Source organism: Scyliorhinus torazame, chromosome 21 (assembly GCF_047496885.1).
Source record: "Scyliorhinus torazame isolate Kashiwa2021f chromosome 21, sScyTor2.1, whole genome shotgun sequence".
In the NCBI taxonomy this organism is placed as follows: Eukaryota; Metazoa; Chordata; class Chondrichthyes; order Carcharhiniformes; family Scyliorhinidae; genus Scyliorhinus; species Scyliorhinus torazame.
In genome coordinates this window covers 112,102,427-112,119,004 of record NC_092727.1, presented here as the reverse complement: position 1 = coordinate 112,119,004, position 16,578 = coordinate 112,102,427, and the positions used below count along the sequence as shown (strand labels likewise).

General features: G+C 43.7%; 1 protein-coding gene across 5 annotated transcripts in view; it reads right to left on the bottom strand.

The window, feature by feature from the left end:
* Positions 1-16,578, bottom strand: part of LOC140398505 (breast cancer type 1 susceptibility protein homolog) — a 96,431-nt gene that overhangs the window by 66,775 nt on the left and 13,078 nt on the right. For all 5 annotated transcript variants that reach the window (XM_072487269.1, XM_072487266.1, XM_072487267.1 and 2 more), the window contains 5 exons: positions 16,406-16,511; positions 15,858-15,911; positions 13,194-13,271; positions 9,359-9,447; positions 890-1,026 (listed from right to left, as the gene is read on the bottom strand). In XM_072487269.1, the coding sequence (XP_072343370.1) occupies positions 890-1,026; positions 9,359-9,447; positions 13,194-13,271; positions 15,858-15,911; positions 16,406-16,485 (438 nt within the window). In that variant the 5' untranslated portion in view covers positions 16,486-16,511. The remainder of the gene's footprint in view (positions 1-889; positions 1,027-9,358; positions 9,448-13,193; positions 13,272-15,857; positions 15,912-16,405; positions 16,512-16,578) is intronic.

Here is a 16,578-nt window from a genome sequence, read left to right as displayed (position 1 = left end):
AGGGCATAATCTCAGAGTAAAGGGTCGCCCATTTAAGACAGAGATGAGGAGGAATTTCTTCTCTCAGAATCTGTGGAATTGTTTACCGCAGAGAGCTGTAGAAGCTGGGTCATTAAGCATGTTCAAAGCGGAGATAGACAGATTTTCATTCAGTAAGGGGGGGGTCAAGGGTTACGGGAATAAGGTGGGAAAGTAGAGTTGAGGAACATTTCGGATCAGTCGTGATTCATTGACTGGCGGAGCAGACTCAATGGGCCGAATGGCCTACTTCTGATGGCAAGGTCATAGAACCCACCGTTATTCATACGTTAAAAAAAAATCAGCAATTTGGGAGGAGGAAGAGATATGCCACGAGCTGAGAATAATAATCCCAAATTGCTGGACAAGTTGCACCTGTCACCAACCTCCCCTCGAAGGTCAAAGCATCCCTGGGTTTGCAGCGTAAATGTGAGTGAATCTCATCACAGCTATTTAGAGACGGAATTTCATGCTGTAATGATTCTGTTAATGACATGATTTACAGTCCTGACAGAGAACTAATAAAACCGTGGCGCCTCACTTCTGCTCAGTACTAATTTGTTCCAAGAGGTTTCGTTTACATGTTCTTTTCTTATTTTTCCAGTCTCTCTTCTTTGCTCTTTCTGTATCTAATCTGACTCCAACTCACCCCATTTCCCTCTCCAATTGCAGTTTCCCTTTCCATCTGGAAATGTCATTGCTGAAGGATTAGACCAGTGGGTCTAACATTCAAATGTCCTTGGCTCCCTTACTATCAAATCGCTTTTCTAGAAACGAGCAACATGAAAATATCACCCCAGATGGAGAGAGAGCAAAATCCAATTATTTGAGCCAATTCAACCAGAAAGCATTAAAGAAATAATTGCAGTACCAAAGTGCGATTCTTGGAGATTCCAGTAGCCATGACATTCTGTGGTGTATTACTCCAAGCATGGCTATCATTTTGCCATAACTGTCTGTAAGCATTGATCTCAGTTGGTGTCCGTTTTGGCGTGTTGCCTATGGAGACTGTTTAAAAAGGCGCAAGATCGTTAAAAAAAAAATTCATCGAATACACGACATACATTAACACTGCTTTTTAATAGCTTTTAGTCCATGCAAAAAATCTTGAAACGTACAAAAGAGTGCAAGATATTTCCAATCTTCCCTTTGTTGTTTCAAAGAGACTTTTGATTTTCAAATGCATTACCTCGAGATCAGCTGCCAAAATACTGATTTTAGAATAGCAATGAAGAGCACATCTTTTGTCATTTAAAGTTTGCAGTGAAAAATGGCCCAGCAAGCCACTCAGTTGGATTCAACCGCTACAAAAACACAAAAAAGAAATGAAAACGGCATCGAACCAGGCACCGGAAACGACAACAGCAAACCCAGTCCTGTCCTCCTTACTCACATAGACTCTACTGTGCAGAAGGAGGCCATTCGGCCCATTGAGTCTGCACGGCCCCTACAAAGCGCACTCCACTCAAGTCCACATATTTACCCTATCCGTGTAACCCAGTAACCCCCACTTAACCTTTTTCGGACACTAAGGGCAATTTAGCAAGGCCAATCCACCTAACCCGCACATCTTTGGACTGTGGGAGGAAATCGGAACACCCAGAGGAAACCCACGCAGACACGGGGAGAACGTGCAGACTCTGCACAGACAGTGACCCAGCCGGGAATCGAACCTGGGACCCTGGAGCTGTGAAACAACTGTGCTAACCACTATGCTACCGTGCTGCCCCACATCTGGGGACTTGTGCCAAAGTTGGGAGAGCTATCTCACAGACGAATTAAACAACAGCCCGACATAGTCATACTCACAGAATTATAGCTTTCAGACAATACCCCAAACAGCACATTACCATTCCTGGGTATGTCCTGTCTCACCGGCAGGACAGATCCAACCAAGTATGGCAGCGGCACACTGGTATGTGGTCAGGAGAGAGATGCCCTGGGAGTCCTCAACATCGACTCTGGACCCCATGAAGTCTCATGGCTTCAGGTTAAACATGGGCAAAGAAACCTCCTGCTGATTACCACATACCGGCCACCATCAGCTGATGAATCAGCACTCCTCCATGTTGAGGACGAAGCACTGAGAGTGGCAAGAGTGCAGAATATCCTCTGGGTGGTGGACTTCAATGTCCATCACCAAGATGAATCAGTAGTACCACCACAGACTGAGCCTTAAGGGACATAACTGCTGGACTGGGACTGCAGCAGGTGGTGAGGGAACCAACAAGAGGGAAAAACATACTTGACCTCATCCTCACCAATCTGCCTGCTGCGGATGTATTTGTCCATGTCAGTATCGATAGAAGTGACCACTGCACATTCCTGGTGGAGACAAAGTCCTTTCTTCACATTGAGTACTCTCTCCATCGTGCTGTGTGACACTACCACTATGCTAAAGTAGGATAGACTTTGAACAGGGCAGCACAAGTGGATAGCACTGTGTCTTCACAGCGCCAGGGTCCCAGGTTCGATTCCCCGCTGGGTCACTGTCTGTGCGGAGTCTGCACGTTCTCCCCGTGTCTGCGTGGGTTTCCTCCGGGTGTTCCGGTTTCCTCCCACAGTCCAAAGACGTGCAGGTTAGGTGGATTGGCCATGCTAAATTGCCCATAGTGTCCAAAAAGGCTAGGAGGGGTTATTGGTTTACGGGGATAGGGTGGGAGTGAGGGCTTAAGTGGGTCGGTGCAGACTCAAGGGGCCGAATGGCCTCCTTCTGCACTGTATGTTGTATGTAGATCTAACAACTCAAGACTGGACAGCCATGAGATGCTGTCGGCAAACAGCAGCAGCAGAATTGTACTCAACCACAATCTGCAACATCTACCATTACCACCAAGCCAGGGATCAACCCTGGTTCAATGAAGAGCGCAGGAGAGCATGCCAGGAGCAACACCAGGCATACTTAAAAATGAGGTGTCAACGTGCTGAAGCTATAACACTTGTGTGCCAAACAGCTTAAGTGACAAGTAATAGAGTTAAGCGATTCCACAACCAACACATCTGTTCTAAGCCCTGCAGTCCTACCACATCCAGCCCGGAATGGTTGTAGACAATTAAACAAATATCCCCATCCTCAATGATGGAGGAGCCTAGCACATATATGCAAAGGACAAGGCTGAGGCATTCGCAACAATCTTCAGACAGAAGTGCGGAGTGGATGATCCATCTCGGTCTCCTCCAGAAATCCCCAGCATCACAGATGTCAGTCTTCAGCCAATACAACTCACTCTATGTGATATCAAGAAACTGCTGAAAGCACTGGATACTGCAAAGGCTATGAGTCCTGGTAACATGCCTGCAATTGTACTGAAGGCGTGTGCTCCAGAACTTGCCACACCCCTGGCCAAGCTGTTTCAGTACAGGTCCAACACTGGCATTTTCTCGGGTGTATCCTGTACACAAGAAACAGGACAAATCCAACCCAGCCAATTCCCGCCCTATCAGTCTACTCTCCATCATCAGCAAAGTGAGGGAAGGAGTCTTCAACAGTGCTATCAAGCGGTACGTACTCGGCAATAACCTGCTCACGGACGCTCAGTTTGCGTTCCACCAGAGTCACTCAGCTCCTGACCTTATTACAGCCTTGGTTTAAACATGGACAAAAGCTCTAATGCCAGAGGTGAGGCGAGTGATTGCTCTTGACATCAAGGCAGCATTTGACCTAGTATGGCATCAAGGAGCCCTAGCTAAACTGGAGTCAATGTGAGTCAGGGGGAAAACTCTCCACTGGTTGGAGTCATACCTGGCACAAAGGAAGATGGTGGTTGTGGTTGGAGGTCAATCATCTGACCTCCAGGATATCACTGCAGGAGTTCCTCAGGATAGTGTCCTAGGCCCAATCATCTTCAACTGCTTCATCAATGACCTGCCTTCCATCATAAGGTCAAACATGGGGATGTTTGCAGATGACTGTACAATGTTCAGCACCATTTGCGACTCCTCAGATAATGAAGCAGTCCTTGTCCAAATGCAGCAAGACCTGGACAATATCAAGGCTTGGGCTGACAAGTGGTAAGTTATATCTGCACCACACAAGTGTCAGGTAATGACCATTTCCGACAATAGAGGATCTAACCATCGCCCCATGACATTCAATGTCATTGCCATCGCTGAATCCCCCACAATTAACATCCTGGTTCAGAACTGAACAGAACTAGCCACATTAACACTGTGTTTACCAGGGCAGGTCAAAGCCTAGGAATCCTACAACTAGTAACTCACCTCCTGACCCCCTGAAGCCTGTCCACCATCTGCAAGGCACAAGTCAGGAGTGGAATGGAATATTCTCCACTTGCCTGGATGAGTGCAGCTCCAACAACACTCAAGAAGCTGGACACCATCCAGGACAAAGCAGCCCGTTTAATTGCTCTTCCACAAACATTCAAACCCTCCACCACCGACGAACAGTGGGAGCCTTGTGTACCATCTACAAGATACACTGCAGTAACTCACCAAGGCTCCTTGGACAGCATCTTCCAAACCCACGACCACCACCATCTAGAAGAACAAGAGCAGCAGATACCTGGGAACCCCGACCACCTGGAGGTTCCCCTCCAAGTCACTCACCACCCTGACTTGGAAATATATCGCCGTTCCTTCTCTGTCGCTGGGACAAAATCCTGGAACTCCCTCCCTAACAGCACAGTGGGTGTACCTGCACCCGAAGAACTTCAGTGGTTCAAGAAGATAACTCACCACCACCTTCTGAAGGGCAACTAGGGATGGGCAATAAATGCTGGCCTAACCAGCGACACCCACATCCCGGAAATTAATTTTTAAAAATTAGCTTATTAATAAAATCTACCACAGATCATTAAAACACACAAATAGGGATAAATGAACATAAAATAATAAACGTAGGATGACAGTTCCTGTATATCTCCTTCAATTCAATTTCTAAATCTCCAGTTATTTTTTGGTATGCAACACAAGGTCTTTTCCTCATAACGTTTTTTTGAACCGCTAGATGAGAACAGGCAACATGTCGTTTCTTGATAATTAAGTTGCCTTTTAATTATCCATGTGTGGGTGTAATGGATTGGAAACATATTGATAAACACCAAAACAGCAAGGCTGGCAAAATTGGTACAACAAAATTAGCAATACACGTGTGACTTGAATCGCAATGCAAGAATTCTCCCTGTGATTCTGTGATTGAGAAAGTAGAGCCCTGGAGATAATCTGAAAGCTTATTTTAAACAAGACTACATAGAGTCTTCCACCATCACATAGATCAGCCTTCAAACAAATAATTTTTTTAATTTTGCTTCTTTAAATCGAGAGTAAAACACAAGACTAATGAGAATCCTGAAAGTAAGTTAGGTATTTATCAATGCGTGTTATGTCACCTGACTAGTGGCACATCATGGAATGAGAATGATGGATTTAGGAGCAATTATATTCTACAAAGTATTCCATCATCTTGACCTACACTTCCAACCTCTATTAGTCAGGTACTGTAGCATCTCAATCACAGAATCACAGGGAGAATTCTTGCATTGCTAATCATAGGCAGACAACCTTCAATAATTGTCCAGAATTACTTAGTGTCAAAGTTTTATCTCAGTATTTGAGGTTATTACGAAATGAGACTTATCTTCTTTCCGAAAGGGAGGCTGGGGGTTCCTGGCAATAGGGGTTTTGCACATGCGCAGAAGGCACATGAACAAACCGCCGTTTTAAAATTCTTTGGGCCAAGGACAGTGCACTTTCATAAAAAAAAAAGGGGGGGGGGGGAAAACACGAAAATCCCATCATGCGACCAGAAGCAGGGCACCACAATCCGTGAATGGCCTCGAGACAGGGGACAGGGAGAGATATTAGTTAAAAATAAAGAGACGATCAAAGCAATAGGCTCGAAGCAGAAAAAGGGCTGTGGTTGGCAGATTCATGACGACTCAGAAGACCTGGAAATCATAGAAAGCAGCAGGCATTGTTGATTCCATGCTGCAGGCTTTTGGGGCAAAGGTACCCACTTTGGAGGGGTGGTACTCTGCTCAACATGGCCAAAAAGCTGATGCTGCACTGCGGGTTAGTGCTGGAGTGCAGACTTGGGAACCCCGGCAAACGGGGACTCACGAGATGAGATTGAAACCTTGAGGTGGGCCCTTATTGAAGCCGTCACAGTTGGGAGTGCATTTTGGAGAGAACCAAGATTAGGTCTTCAAAAGGTGATGAAGTCCGGAATCCCTCTTGAGAGAGGGACAGAGTTTCAATGAGACTGATTGACTCACAAGGTTTATTGACGTCTGGGTGGGTTGCTGAGAAATCAGTAGAACCCGCCTTGATGCATTTGCTATTTCGACCACAATTTGCTTGTTAATTCACATCTACCTGATATCAGCCCTGAATGTTGACTATAAATTGTTTTATCTGACCTGTATGGTAAAATTTATATTTGTTTGTTCAGAAACCATGGAATCCGGGGGTTCTATTCTCTTAGGAAAAAAAAAAAAGAGTCTTGGATCTCAAACTTGGTCTACATTAAACAAGTAAGAAGTCTTACAACACGATCTTAAAGTCCAACAGGTTTGTTTCGATGTCACTAGCTTTTGGAACACTGCTCCTTCCTCAGGTGAATGAAGAGGTATGTTCCAGAAACATATATATATATATATATATATATAGATAGACAGATTAAAACATGCCAGACAATGCTTGGAATACAAGCATCAGCAGGTGATTAAATCTTTACAGATCCAGAAATGGGGTAACCCAAGGTTAAAGAGGTGTGAATTGTGTCAAGCCAGGACAGTTGGTAGGATTTCGCAGGCCAGATGGTGGGGGATGAATGTAATGCAATATGAATCCCAGGTCCCGGTTGAGGCCGCACTCATGTGTGCGGAACTTGGCTATAAGTTTCTGCTCAGCGATTCTGCGTCGTCATGCGTCCAAAATCAGTTGCATTCTTGGACACACCCGTCTCCATCAAGGACGGTCACCTCAACACTTCGCTTTACCGCAAACCCACAGATAACCTCACAATGCTCCACTTCTCCAGCTTCCACCCTAAACACATTAAAGAAGCCATCCCCTATGGACAAGCTCTCCACATACACAGGATCTGCTCAGACGAGGAGGAGCGTAACAGACATCTACAGACGTTGAAAGATGCCCTCGTACGAACGGGATATGGCGCTCGACTCATCGATCAACAGTTCCAAAGTGCCACAGCAAAAAACCGCACCGACCTCCTCAGAAGACAAACATGGGACACAACCGACAGAATACCTTTCGTCGTCCAGTACTTCCCCGGAGCGGAGAAACTACGACATCTTCTTCACAGCCTTCAGCATGTCATTGATGAAGATGAACATCTTGCCACGGTCATCCCCACACCCCCACTACTTGCCTTCAAACAACCGCGCAACCTCAAACAAACCATTGTTTGCAGCAAACTACCCAGCCTTCAGAACAGTGACCACCACACCACACAACCCTGCCATGACAATCTCTGCAAGACGTGCCAGATCATTGACATGGATACCACCATTACACGTGAGAACACCACCCATCAGGTACGCGGTACATACTCGTGCGACTCGGCCAACGTTGTCTACCTCGAACGCTGCAGGATAGGATGTCCCGAAGCGTGGTACATTGGCGAGACCATGCAGACGCTGCGACAACGAATGAATGGACATCACGCGACAATCACCAGGCAGGAATGTTCCTTTCCAGTCAGGGAACACTTCAGCAGTCAAGGGCATTCAGCCTCTGATCTCCGGGCAAGCGTTCTCCAAGGCGGCCTTCAGGACGCGCAACAATGCAGAATGGCCGAGCAGAAACTTATAGCCAAGGTCCACACACGAGTGCGGCCTCAACTGGGACCTGGGATTCAGGGGCAGCACGGTAGCATTGTGGATAGCACAATTGCTTCACAGCTCCAGGGTCCCAGGTTCGATTCTGGCTTTGGTCACTGCCTGTGCGGAGTCTGTACATCCTCCCCGTGTGTGTGTGGGTTTCCTCCGGGTGCTCCGGTTTCCTCCCACAGTCCAAAGATGTGCAGGTTAGGTGGATTGGCCATGATAAATTGCCCTTAAGTGTCCAAAATTGCCCTTAGTGTTGGGTGGGGTTACTGAGTTATGGGAATAGGGTGGAGGTGTTGACCTTGGGTAGGGTGCTCTTTCCAAGAGCCGGTGCAGACTCGATGGGCCGAAGGGCCTCCTTCTGCACTGTAAATTCTATGATAATAATGTCGCATTACATTCATCCCCCACCATCTGGCCTGCGAAATCCTATCAACTGTCCTGGCTTGACACAATTCACACCTCTTTAACCTGGGGTTACCCCCATCTCTGGATCTGTAAAGATTTAATCACCTGCTAATGCTCGCGTTCCAAGCATTGTCTGGCATCTTTGAATCCGTCTATATATATGTTTCTGGAACATACCTCCTCATTCACCTAAGGAGCAGCGCTCCAAAAGCTAGTGACACCGAAACAAACCTGTTGGACTTTAACCTGGTGTTGCAAGACTTCTTACTGTGCTCACCCCAGTCCAAAGCCAGCATCTCCACATCATACATTAAACAAGTTATTGGTCCTTATCCAGATTGTACTAAACATTTGAGGGTCTGGTCCAGGATGATAAAAGGTGCCCAAACTGAAAAGTGTCCCATAGCACAGCAGATGCACAGGATTTAAAATTTAATGAATAGAATAGAATGCCACTTTGACTCTTCTGTGATTTACCACGTTTTAATAGCATTCATATTTCTGTCAGTAACTATATATTCCCAAAATGTAACCAATGAAAATGGCAATATTGTTTTCCTAAGACAGTTCTTCCTTTCATTTAGGGAAAATAAAGAACACATGCAAAAAAAAAAGCATTAAAATTTAATGTGTGGACACTTCGGAGGTTGATAGTTGCATGAGTATTGTGCTCCTCGATGCACTCAAGTCCAGGACCACTGTACTGCTGCAATTTAACTCAAAACACAAAATAATTCTCACAAGTTGTTAAAATTGATTAGTGGGGGGAATTAAATTGGGGATATCAACCAGAATTGCATCAAGCTCCTTTTCTCCATTATAGAAGGACAGCATTACTCCATTGATCAGAACACATTAAATATTTGCATGAATATTGCAGTCTTTCACCTCCCTTCAGTTTATCAGGTTTGGGTCCATTTAAATTTGTAATAACTTTCCAGCTTTGTTCATATTCCTGCCCATTAGTCACTAGTTCAATATGTACATCTAAGAACTGTAAGCAATCATTCTCTAAGATATACTTTGGGGGGGGGGGGGGGGGGGGGGGGATGTACATTTAAATGTCGAATGCTATGAAATGCAAGAATGATCTCAAAAACAATAAAAGCATTTTCTGTACTTACACTCATAACCTGTGTCCAATTCAAAGGCCTGGATGACTTTCATAATTCCTTCTGCAAGTTGTTTAAAACGAGTGCTTTCCTGCAGACTCCTAAAATGCATGATAATATTACATTGGTATTTCAAGATTGATCACAAGAGCTGTACATGGCATGATGAACAGTGATTGTAGCTTAGGTATCACAAGTGTAAAATAAACATTATACATTCACCTGCACCAATCGCAACCAATGATAAAACAGAGAAAGAAAGAGCAGCAATAAAAAAGCATTCAAAAATACTCAGCTGCCATCAAGTATAGCACTGCTTATAATAAAACTCACTGATATACCAAATCAGACAAATCGGTGACCCTTAAGAGAGTTTTCTTCAATCCTACTTCTCGTGTGAACAGTAAGAGCTATGAATTTAGCAAGAATGCCAACAAAATTGCTAGCAATATTCAGAAAGTCTTAAAAATGAAATTATATATATCCATACACATGTGCACTATGCATTTTCTGGATTTGGCTCAATGCCACAATAGACACAGCAGTAGCATTGAGTTTCAATCAATTGCACTCTTAGTTTTCTACAGGTACTGAAATGTTTTCCTGAATTTTTTATTTATTATCTATGAGAATATGAACATCGTCGGCAAGGCCAACATTTGCTGTTCATCCCCAATTGCCTGGTGATGAGCCACCTTCTTGAATGTTGGCACCCCATGAGCTTAATGGATTGTCTAATTATTTTCTGCGCTTTATTACCTGTCCCAATATGGATATTGTCTGTTCAAAGCAGACAGAAATGTTGTCCTTGTGGATGTCCTTTCATTATATTTGAAATTATAACAATATTAGGCGAGAACTGAAGAACATAGATTGGGGGCGGATGTTTGAGGGCAAATCAACATCTGACATGTGGGAGGCTTTCAAGTGTCAGTTGAAAGGAATACAGGACCGGCATGTTCCTGTGAGGAAGAAAGATAAATACGGCAATTTTAGGGAACCTTGGATGACGAGTGATATTGTAGGCCTCGTCAAAAAGAAAAAGGAGGCATTTGTCAGGGCTAAAAGGCTGGGAACAGACGAAGCCTGTGTGGCATATAAGGAAAGTAGGAAGGAACTTAAGCAAGGAGTCAGGAGGGCTAGAAGGGGTCACGAAAAGTCATTAGCAAATAGGGTTAAGGAAAATCCCAAGGCTTTTTACACGTACATAAAAAGCAAGAGGGCAGCCAGGGAAAGGGTTGGCCCACTGAAGGATAGGCAAGGGAATCTATGTGTGGAGCCAGAGGAAATGGGCGAGGTACTAAATGAATACTTTGCATCAGTATTCACCAAAGAGAAGGAATTGGTAGATGTTGAGTCTGGAGAAGGGGGTGTAGATAGCCTGGGTCACATTGTGATCCAAAAAGACGAGGTGTTGGGTGTCTTAAAAAATATTAAGGTAGATAAGTCCCCAGGGCCTGATGGGATCTACCCCAGAATACTGAAGGAGGCTGGAGAGGAAATTGCTGAGGCCTTGACAGAAATCTTTGGATCCTCGCTGTCTTCAGGGGATGTCCCGGAGGACTAGAGAATAGCCAATGTTGTTCCTCTGTTTAAGAAGGGGAGCAAGGATAATCCCGGGAACTACAGGCCGGTGAGCCTTACGTCAGTGGTAGGGAAATTACTGGAGAGAATTCTTAGAGACAGGATCTACTCCCATTTGGAAGCAAATGGACGTATTAGTGAGAGGCAGCACGGTTTTGTGAAGGGGAGGTCGTGTCTCACTAACTTGATAGAGTTTTTCGAGGAGGTCACTAAGATGATTGATGCAGGTAGGGCAGTAGATGTTGTCTATATGGACTTCAGTAAGGCCTTTGACAAGGTCCCTCATGGTAGACTAGTACAAAAGGTGAAGTCACACGGGATCAGGGGTGAACTGGCAAGGTGGATACAGAACTGGCTAGGCCATAGAAGGCAGAGGGTAGCAATGGAGGGATGCTTTTCTAATTGGAGGGCTGTGACCAGTGGTGTTCCACAGGGATCAGTGCTGGGACCTTTGCTCTTTGTAGTATATATAAATGATTTGGAGGAAAATGTAACTGGTCTGATTAGTAAGTTTGCAGACGACACAAAGGTTGGTGGAATTGCGGATAGCGATGAGGACTGTCTGAGGATACAGCAGGATTTAGGTTGTCTGGAGACTTGGGCGGAGAGATGGCAGATGGAGTTTAATCCGGACAAATGTGAGGTAATGCATTTTGGAAGGTCTAATGCAGGTAGGGAATATACAGTGAATGGTAGAACCCTCAAGAGTATTGAAAGTCAAAGAGATCTAGGAGTACAGGTCCACAGGTCATTGAAAGGGGCAACACAGGTGGAGAAGGTAGTCAAGAAGGCATACGGCATGCTTGCCTTCATTGGCCGGGGCATTGAGTATAAGAATTGGCAAGTCATGTTGCAGCTGTATAGAACCTTAGTTAGGCCACACTTGGAGTATAGTGTTCAATTCTGGTCGCCACACTACCAGAAGGATGTGGAGGCTTTAGAGAGGGTGCAGAAGAGATTTACCAGAATGTTGCCTGGTATGGAGGGCATAAGCTATGAGGAGCGGTTGAATAAACTCGGTTTGTTCTCACTGGAACGAAGGAGGTTGAGGGGCGACCTGATAGAGGTATACAAAATTATGAGGGGCATAGACAGAGTGGATAGTCAGAGGCTTTTCCCCAGGGTAGAGGGGTCAATTACTAGGGGGCATAGGTTTAAGGTGAGAGGGGCAAGGTTTAGAGTAGATGTACGAGGCAAGTTTTTTACGCAGAGGGTAGTGGGTACCTGGAACTCGCTACCGGAGGAGGTAGTGGAAGCAGGGACGATAGGGACATTTAAGGGGCATCTTGACAAATATATGAATAGGATGGGAATAGAAGGATACGGACCCAGGAAGTGTAGAAGATTGTAGTTTAGTCGGGCAGTATGGTCGGCACGGGCTTGGAGGGCCGAAGGGCCTGTTCCTGTGCTGTACATTTCTTTGTTCTTCGTTGTCTCTGAATTATCCAGGAAATTAGTTTTTCCTGACATTGAGAACCCAAATTTTAATGTAAAACCCCTCGAATAATATGCAGCACTAGCTTTCGCACCGACTACAAATTCAAGTCCTAACAACGTTTGGCACAGGTCTATGGAAAATAAGCAAATCAAAAGTGCCCCAGGATGTTTGGCTAATTAAAGGCACCGTATAAAAGCAAATTGTTGCCGTTGCTATTTAAAAGTAAAATGTAGTAACTAATGAAAAATGGAACTCGAAAACAAGGGGCCATGAAAGTTGAAGTAGTGGCATTGGGGGAATATTGAATGAGCTAGAATAAACCAAAGGTTTTTTTTGCTATATTCTTTCACGGGATGTCTTGCCCATCGCATTGGCACTTCAGAGGGTGGTTAAGAGTCTGGAGTCACATGAAGCCCAGACCAGGTAAAGATGGCAGACTGCCTCCCCTAAAGAACCAGATAGGTTTTTAGAACAATCAATGATGGTTTCATGGTCACCATTGAGACAAGTTTTATATTCCAGCTTTATTAATTGAATTTAACTTGGATTTGAAGTGATGACACCTAAGTACTAGCCTGGACATCTGGTTTACTAGCCCAGTGACATTATTACTATGCCAACATCTCTCCCAAGAGTATGGAGCAGATCACTGTAAAACCAACCTAGACATACGCACTTAGGAGTATAATTTTAACTCGTGCAATACAAGATATACCAATATATAAGCCCTCGTGCAGATTGCTTTGCACCCCCCCCCCCCAATGTCCTCCAATATGGAATATGAAATACATTGAAACAACAATTTTTACTTTGGCACTGACCTACCTCTTGCTAAATGTGTTATTACACAATGGACACTGTATAGTACTTTTCTTCTCATCAAAAAGCTTCAATATACAGAACCTTCACAAAATTAGAAAAAGAAAATTAAAAACAAAAAGCGCTGGAGGTGAAATGACGACATAAACTGATGTTTTACTCACTGCACTGGATCACTGCTCCATTGGCAATTGTTCAATGAAAAACATGGACAAACTCGGTTTCAATATCATTTCTCACCATTAGTACTCGTAACAATCAAAATTTGATTATTTAGAAAAAATGTTTTTGCATATCCAGTGGCATTGCTCACATGAACCGAAGTGATAACTGCCCGAACATCTTGGATACCTCTCTGCTATTCATTGATTAGAAGAATTGAGACAAGAGATTGACATCTCCCAGTCCCTGGAAATAAAGTAAATGTGGTCTTCAGAGGCAGATGTTTTTTCAGATGGGAGATAGACCAGGTGATATGGGGGTTTAGAAAAGGAGTTTCCGGGGGGGGGGGGGAGGGGGGAAACCATAGACCGGCCCAGAGGGCGGAAAAATGTATATAGGACCAATTAAAAGACAAAATAAACTTTTCTGTACAATAAAGTAAATTAACGCGGGTAAGAAAAATGTGATGAATGTATACAATAGTTTATAAATATGAGAAATGCCAATAAAAAGATTTCCAAAAACAGAAAAGGAATTTCCTAACACTTTGGATAGAAAACAAAATGTAAGGGTGGCATGGTGGTTAGCACTGCTGCATACAACACTGAGGACCCGTGTTCGATCCCAGCCCCAGATCACTGTCTGTGTGGAGTTTGCACATTCTCTCCGTGTCTGTGTGGGTCTCACCCCCACAACCCAAAGATGTGAAGGTTAGGTGGATTGGCCACACTAAATTGCCCCTTAATTGTGACAAAAAAAAAGTAATTAGGTACTCTAAATTTATAAGAAAAAAAAGAGCAAAATGCTGCCACCCCATATTACACATGTTAACACTGACTCATCGAACCCATACTGTGAAGGAGGCTATTCGTCCCAGTAAGTCTTCACCGACGCTCTGAAAGAGCACCCGCCCCATTCCCAATCTAATGCTGTAACCCCACCTGTCAGATCCCTGGAAAAATCCACCCAACCTGCACACCTTTGGACTGTGGGAGGAAACCCACGCAGACATAGGGAGAAAGTGCAAATTCCACAGTCACCCAAGTCTGGAATTGAACCCGGGTCACTGGTGCTGTGAGACAGCAATGCTAACGACTGTGCCACCGTGCCGCCCCCTGTCAGTTTGTCGTCTGTCGGTTTGTCCTCTGGAATCAGTAAACTGCTGTCAACAGTCATGGGCCTATACTTTCCCTGTCTATTTAGCTGGTGCATTACATCTAAACTATCTCTCTTAATAAACTAATTTAAAATCACTTGTGGAGTTCTCGACTGCCTATTTTTGGGTGATTTGTCATTCCCGAGATCTTCAAACTTGCAAAACTGTTTGTAAATTTCAGGCTTTGGGCCAGTGATTTAAAAATAAAACATTGTTGCTTATACTTTACAAAGTGCAAGATTTTTGTAAATTCTAATAATTTAATGTTTTGTAATCAAACATTTTGACTAGCCCTAGCTTTTTTTTTTAAGTAGCTAGTTCATTTTGCCAACAATCACCATAGTACAAACATTTACAGTTTAGTACATGGAAGTTCATTAGTAACTCTTCAAACCAAAAGTGTTTAAAGCACACCTCTGTACAGGAACAAAGCCCTATAATTCAAATTTAAATAATGCTGTGAGGTTAGATTTAAATAACCGGCTCTCAATTCAAAATAGAGCTGCCGGTAATATAAATGGCCGAACTAGAGTCTCAGCATTTTGTTTTAAATGAATTGTCCAAATCAAGGAGCATTCCTTTGGAATAGGTCATGTTACTGTTGCAAGAAAATGCGAACAGTCACGTGAAAATAAATTGAAAATGCTAATTCAGAAGAATCATAATTCACAATAGAGATTGCAAACATGACGTCTTAGCCACAAAAGAACATAGCTTCTACTGTAAATAGAATTTGCATTTGTTTATGTAATGCTGAACACATGAGAAAAACTTGCAATTATGTGGCACTTTTCACAGCCACAGGATGTCTCAAAGCGTCTTACAGCCAATGAAGTGCTTTTTGAAGTGTGGTCATTGTTGTAATTTGGGAAGCGTGGCAGCAAGGTCCTGCAAATACACTGTGTTAATGGCCAGGTTATTTGTTTTTGTGATGTTTATTCAGGGATAATGATTGGCCAGGATATCAGACATAACGCCCCACAGCTCTTCTTCAAAATAATGCCATGGAATATTTTAAACCACCCTCGGTTTAAAGTCTCACCCAAAAGTCGTCAACTACAGCTTTGCAGCAGCACTGACTCAGTACGGCACTGGAGAGTCAATCTTCATGCCTGAGCTCACGTCCTGGAGTGGGGCTTGAACTCGGAAAGGAGTGTGCTAGCAACTGAGTCATGGCTGACTCACTTACCAGTTAAGGTCTGAAACAAAGGTTTTTTCACCTGCACACATCTGCATGAGATTTAACAAGGAGTAATGCCTGAGAACAAGTAATCTCTATCAATCTTTTTGGGTTCAACAATTAGGAGGAGCACCAAGTGTCATGCCTTCAGAAAAGTGGATATTTTACTTACCGACAGAATTGATGATCGCATTTTGTTGAGATTGGTTCTTTCATCAATTCTAAGCTAATACATAAATGAAAGGGTTAAATCGACGAATGCTACACGTAACTGCAAAAATCAACCAGCAACTATTGTCACTGACTGGTTACAGCACAGGACGCCATTAGATTCTGAAGTCTGTGCTGATTCCACACAAGAGCAACGCAACTTGTCCCACTTCCCGGCTCCCTGTAGCTCTAGAGATTTACTCTCCAGGTGTTTATCTGATTCCCTTTTGAAAGCTATAATTGAAAATATTTTAGGAATTTACAAATCAGTGTGGAAATACCACATTACTTTAATAGTGAGCTTATTTGGAGATGACAGAGTTAAGAAGCACCAGAATCCAGCATGGTTAACAAGAACAGAATCCTGCCTTTTCAACATTGTACAGGACATAGGTGTACTAAACATATTTGTCTAAAGCAGCCAATTAGACACAAATATCAGGCAAATTATATTCAAAATGAAAAGCGCCTCAGACGACATACTTCAGAAACAAGACAACTGTTACTCACCATATTGGACATTCTAAATTCTTCAGCATTAGCGAGAGAACTTTGTGCACACGTTCAATCTCTGACTTGCACAAAGACATTTCTGTCCACTTTGGTTTGAGGACCTCTGCAAATAAATTTGTACTTTATTGGACCTTTCGGATCCTTTCCCCAAGATTAAATATGATTACATA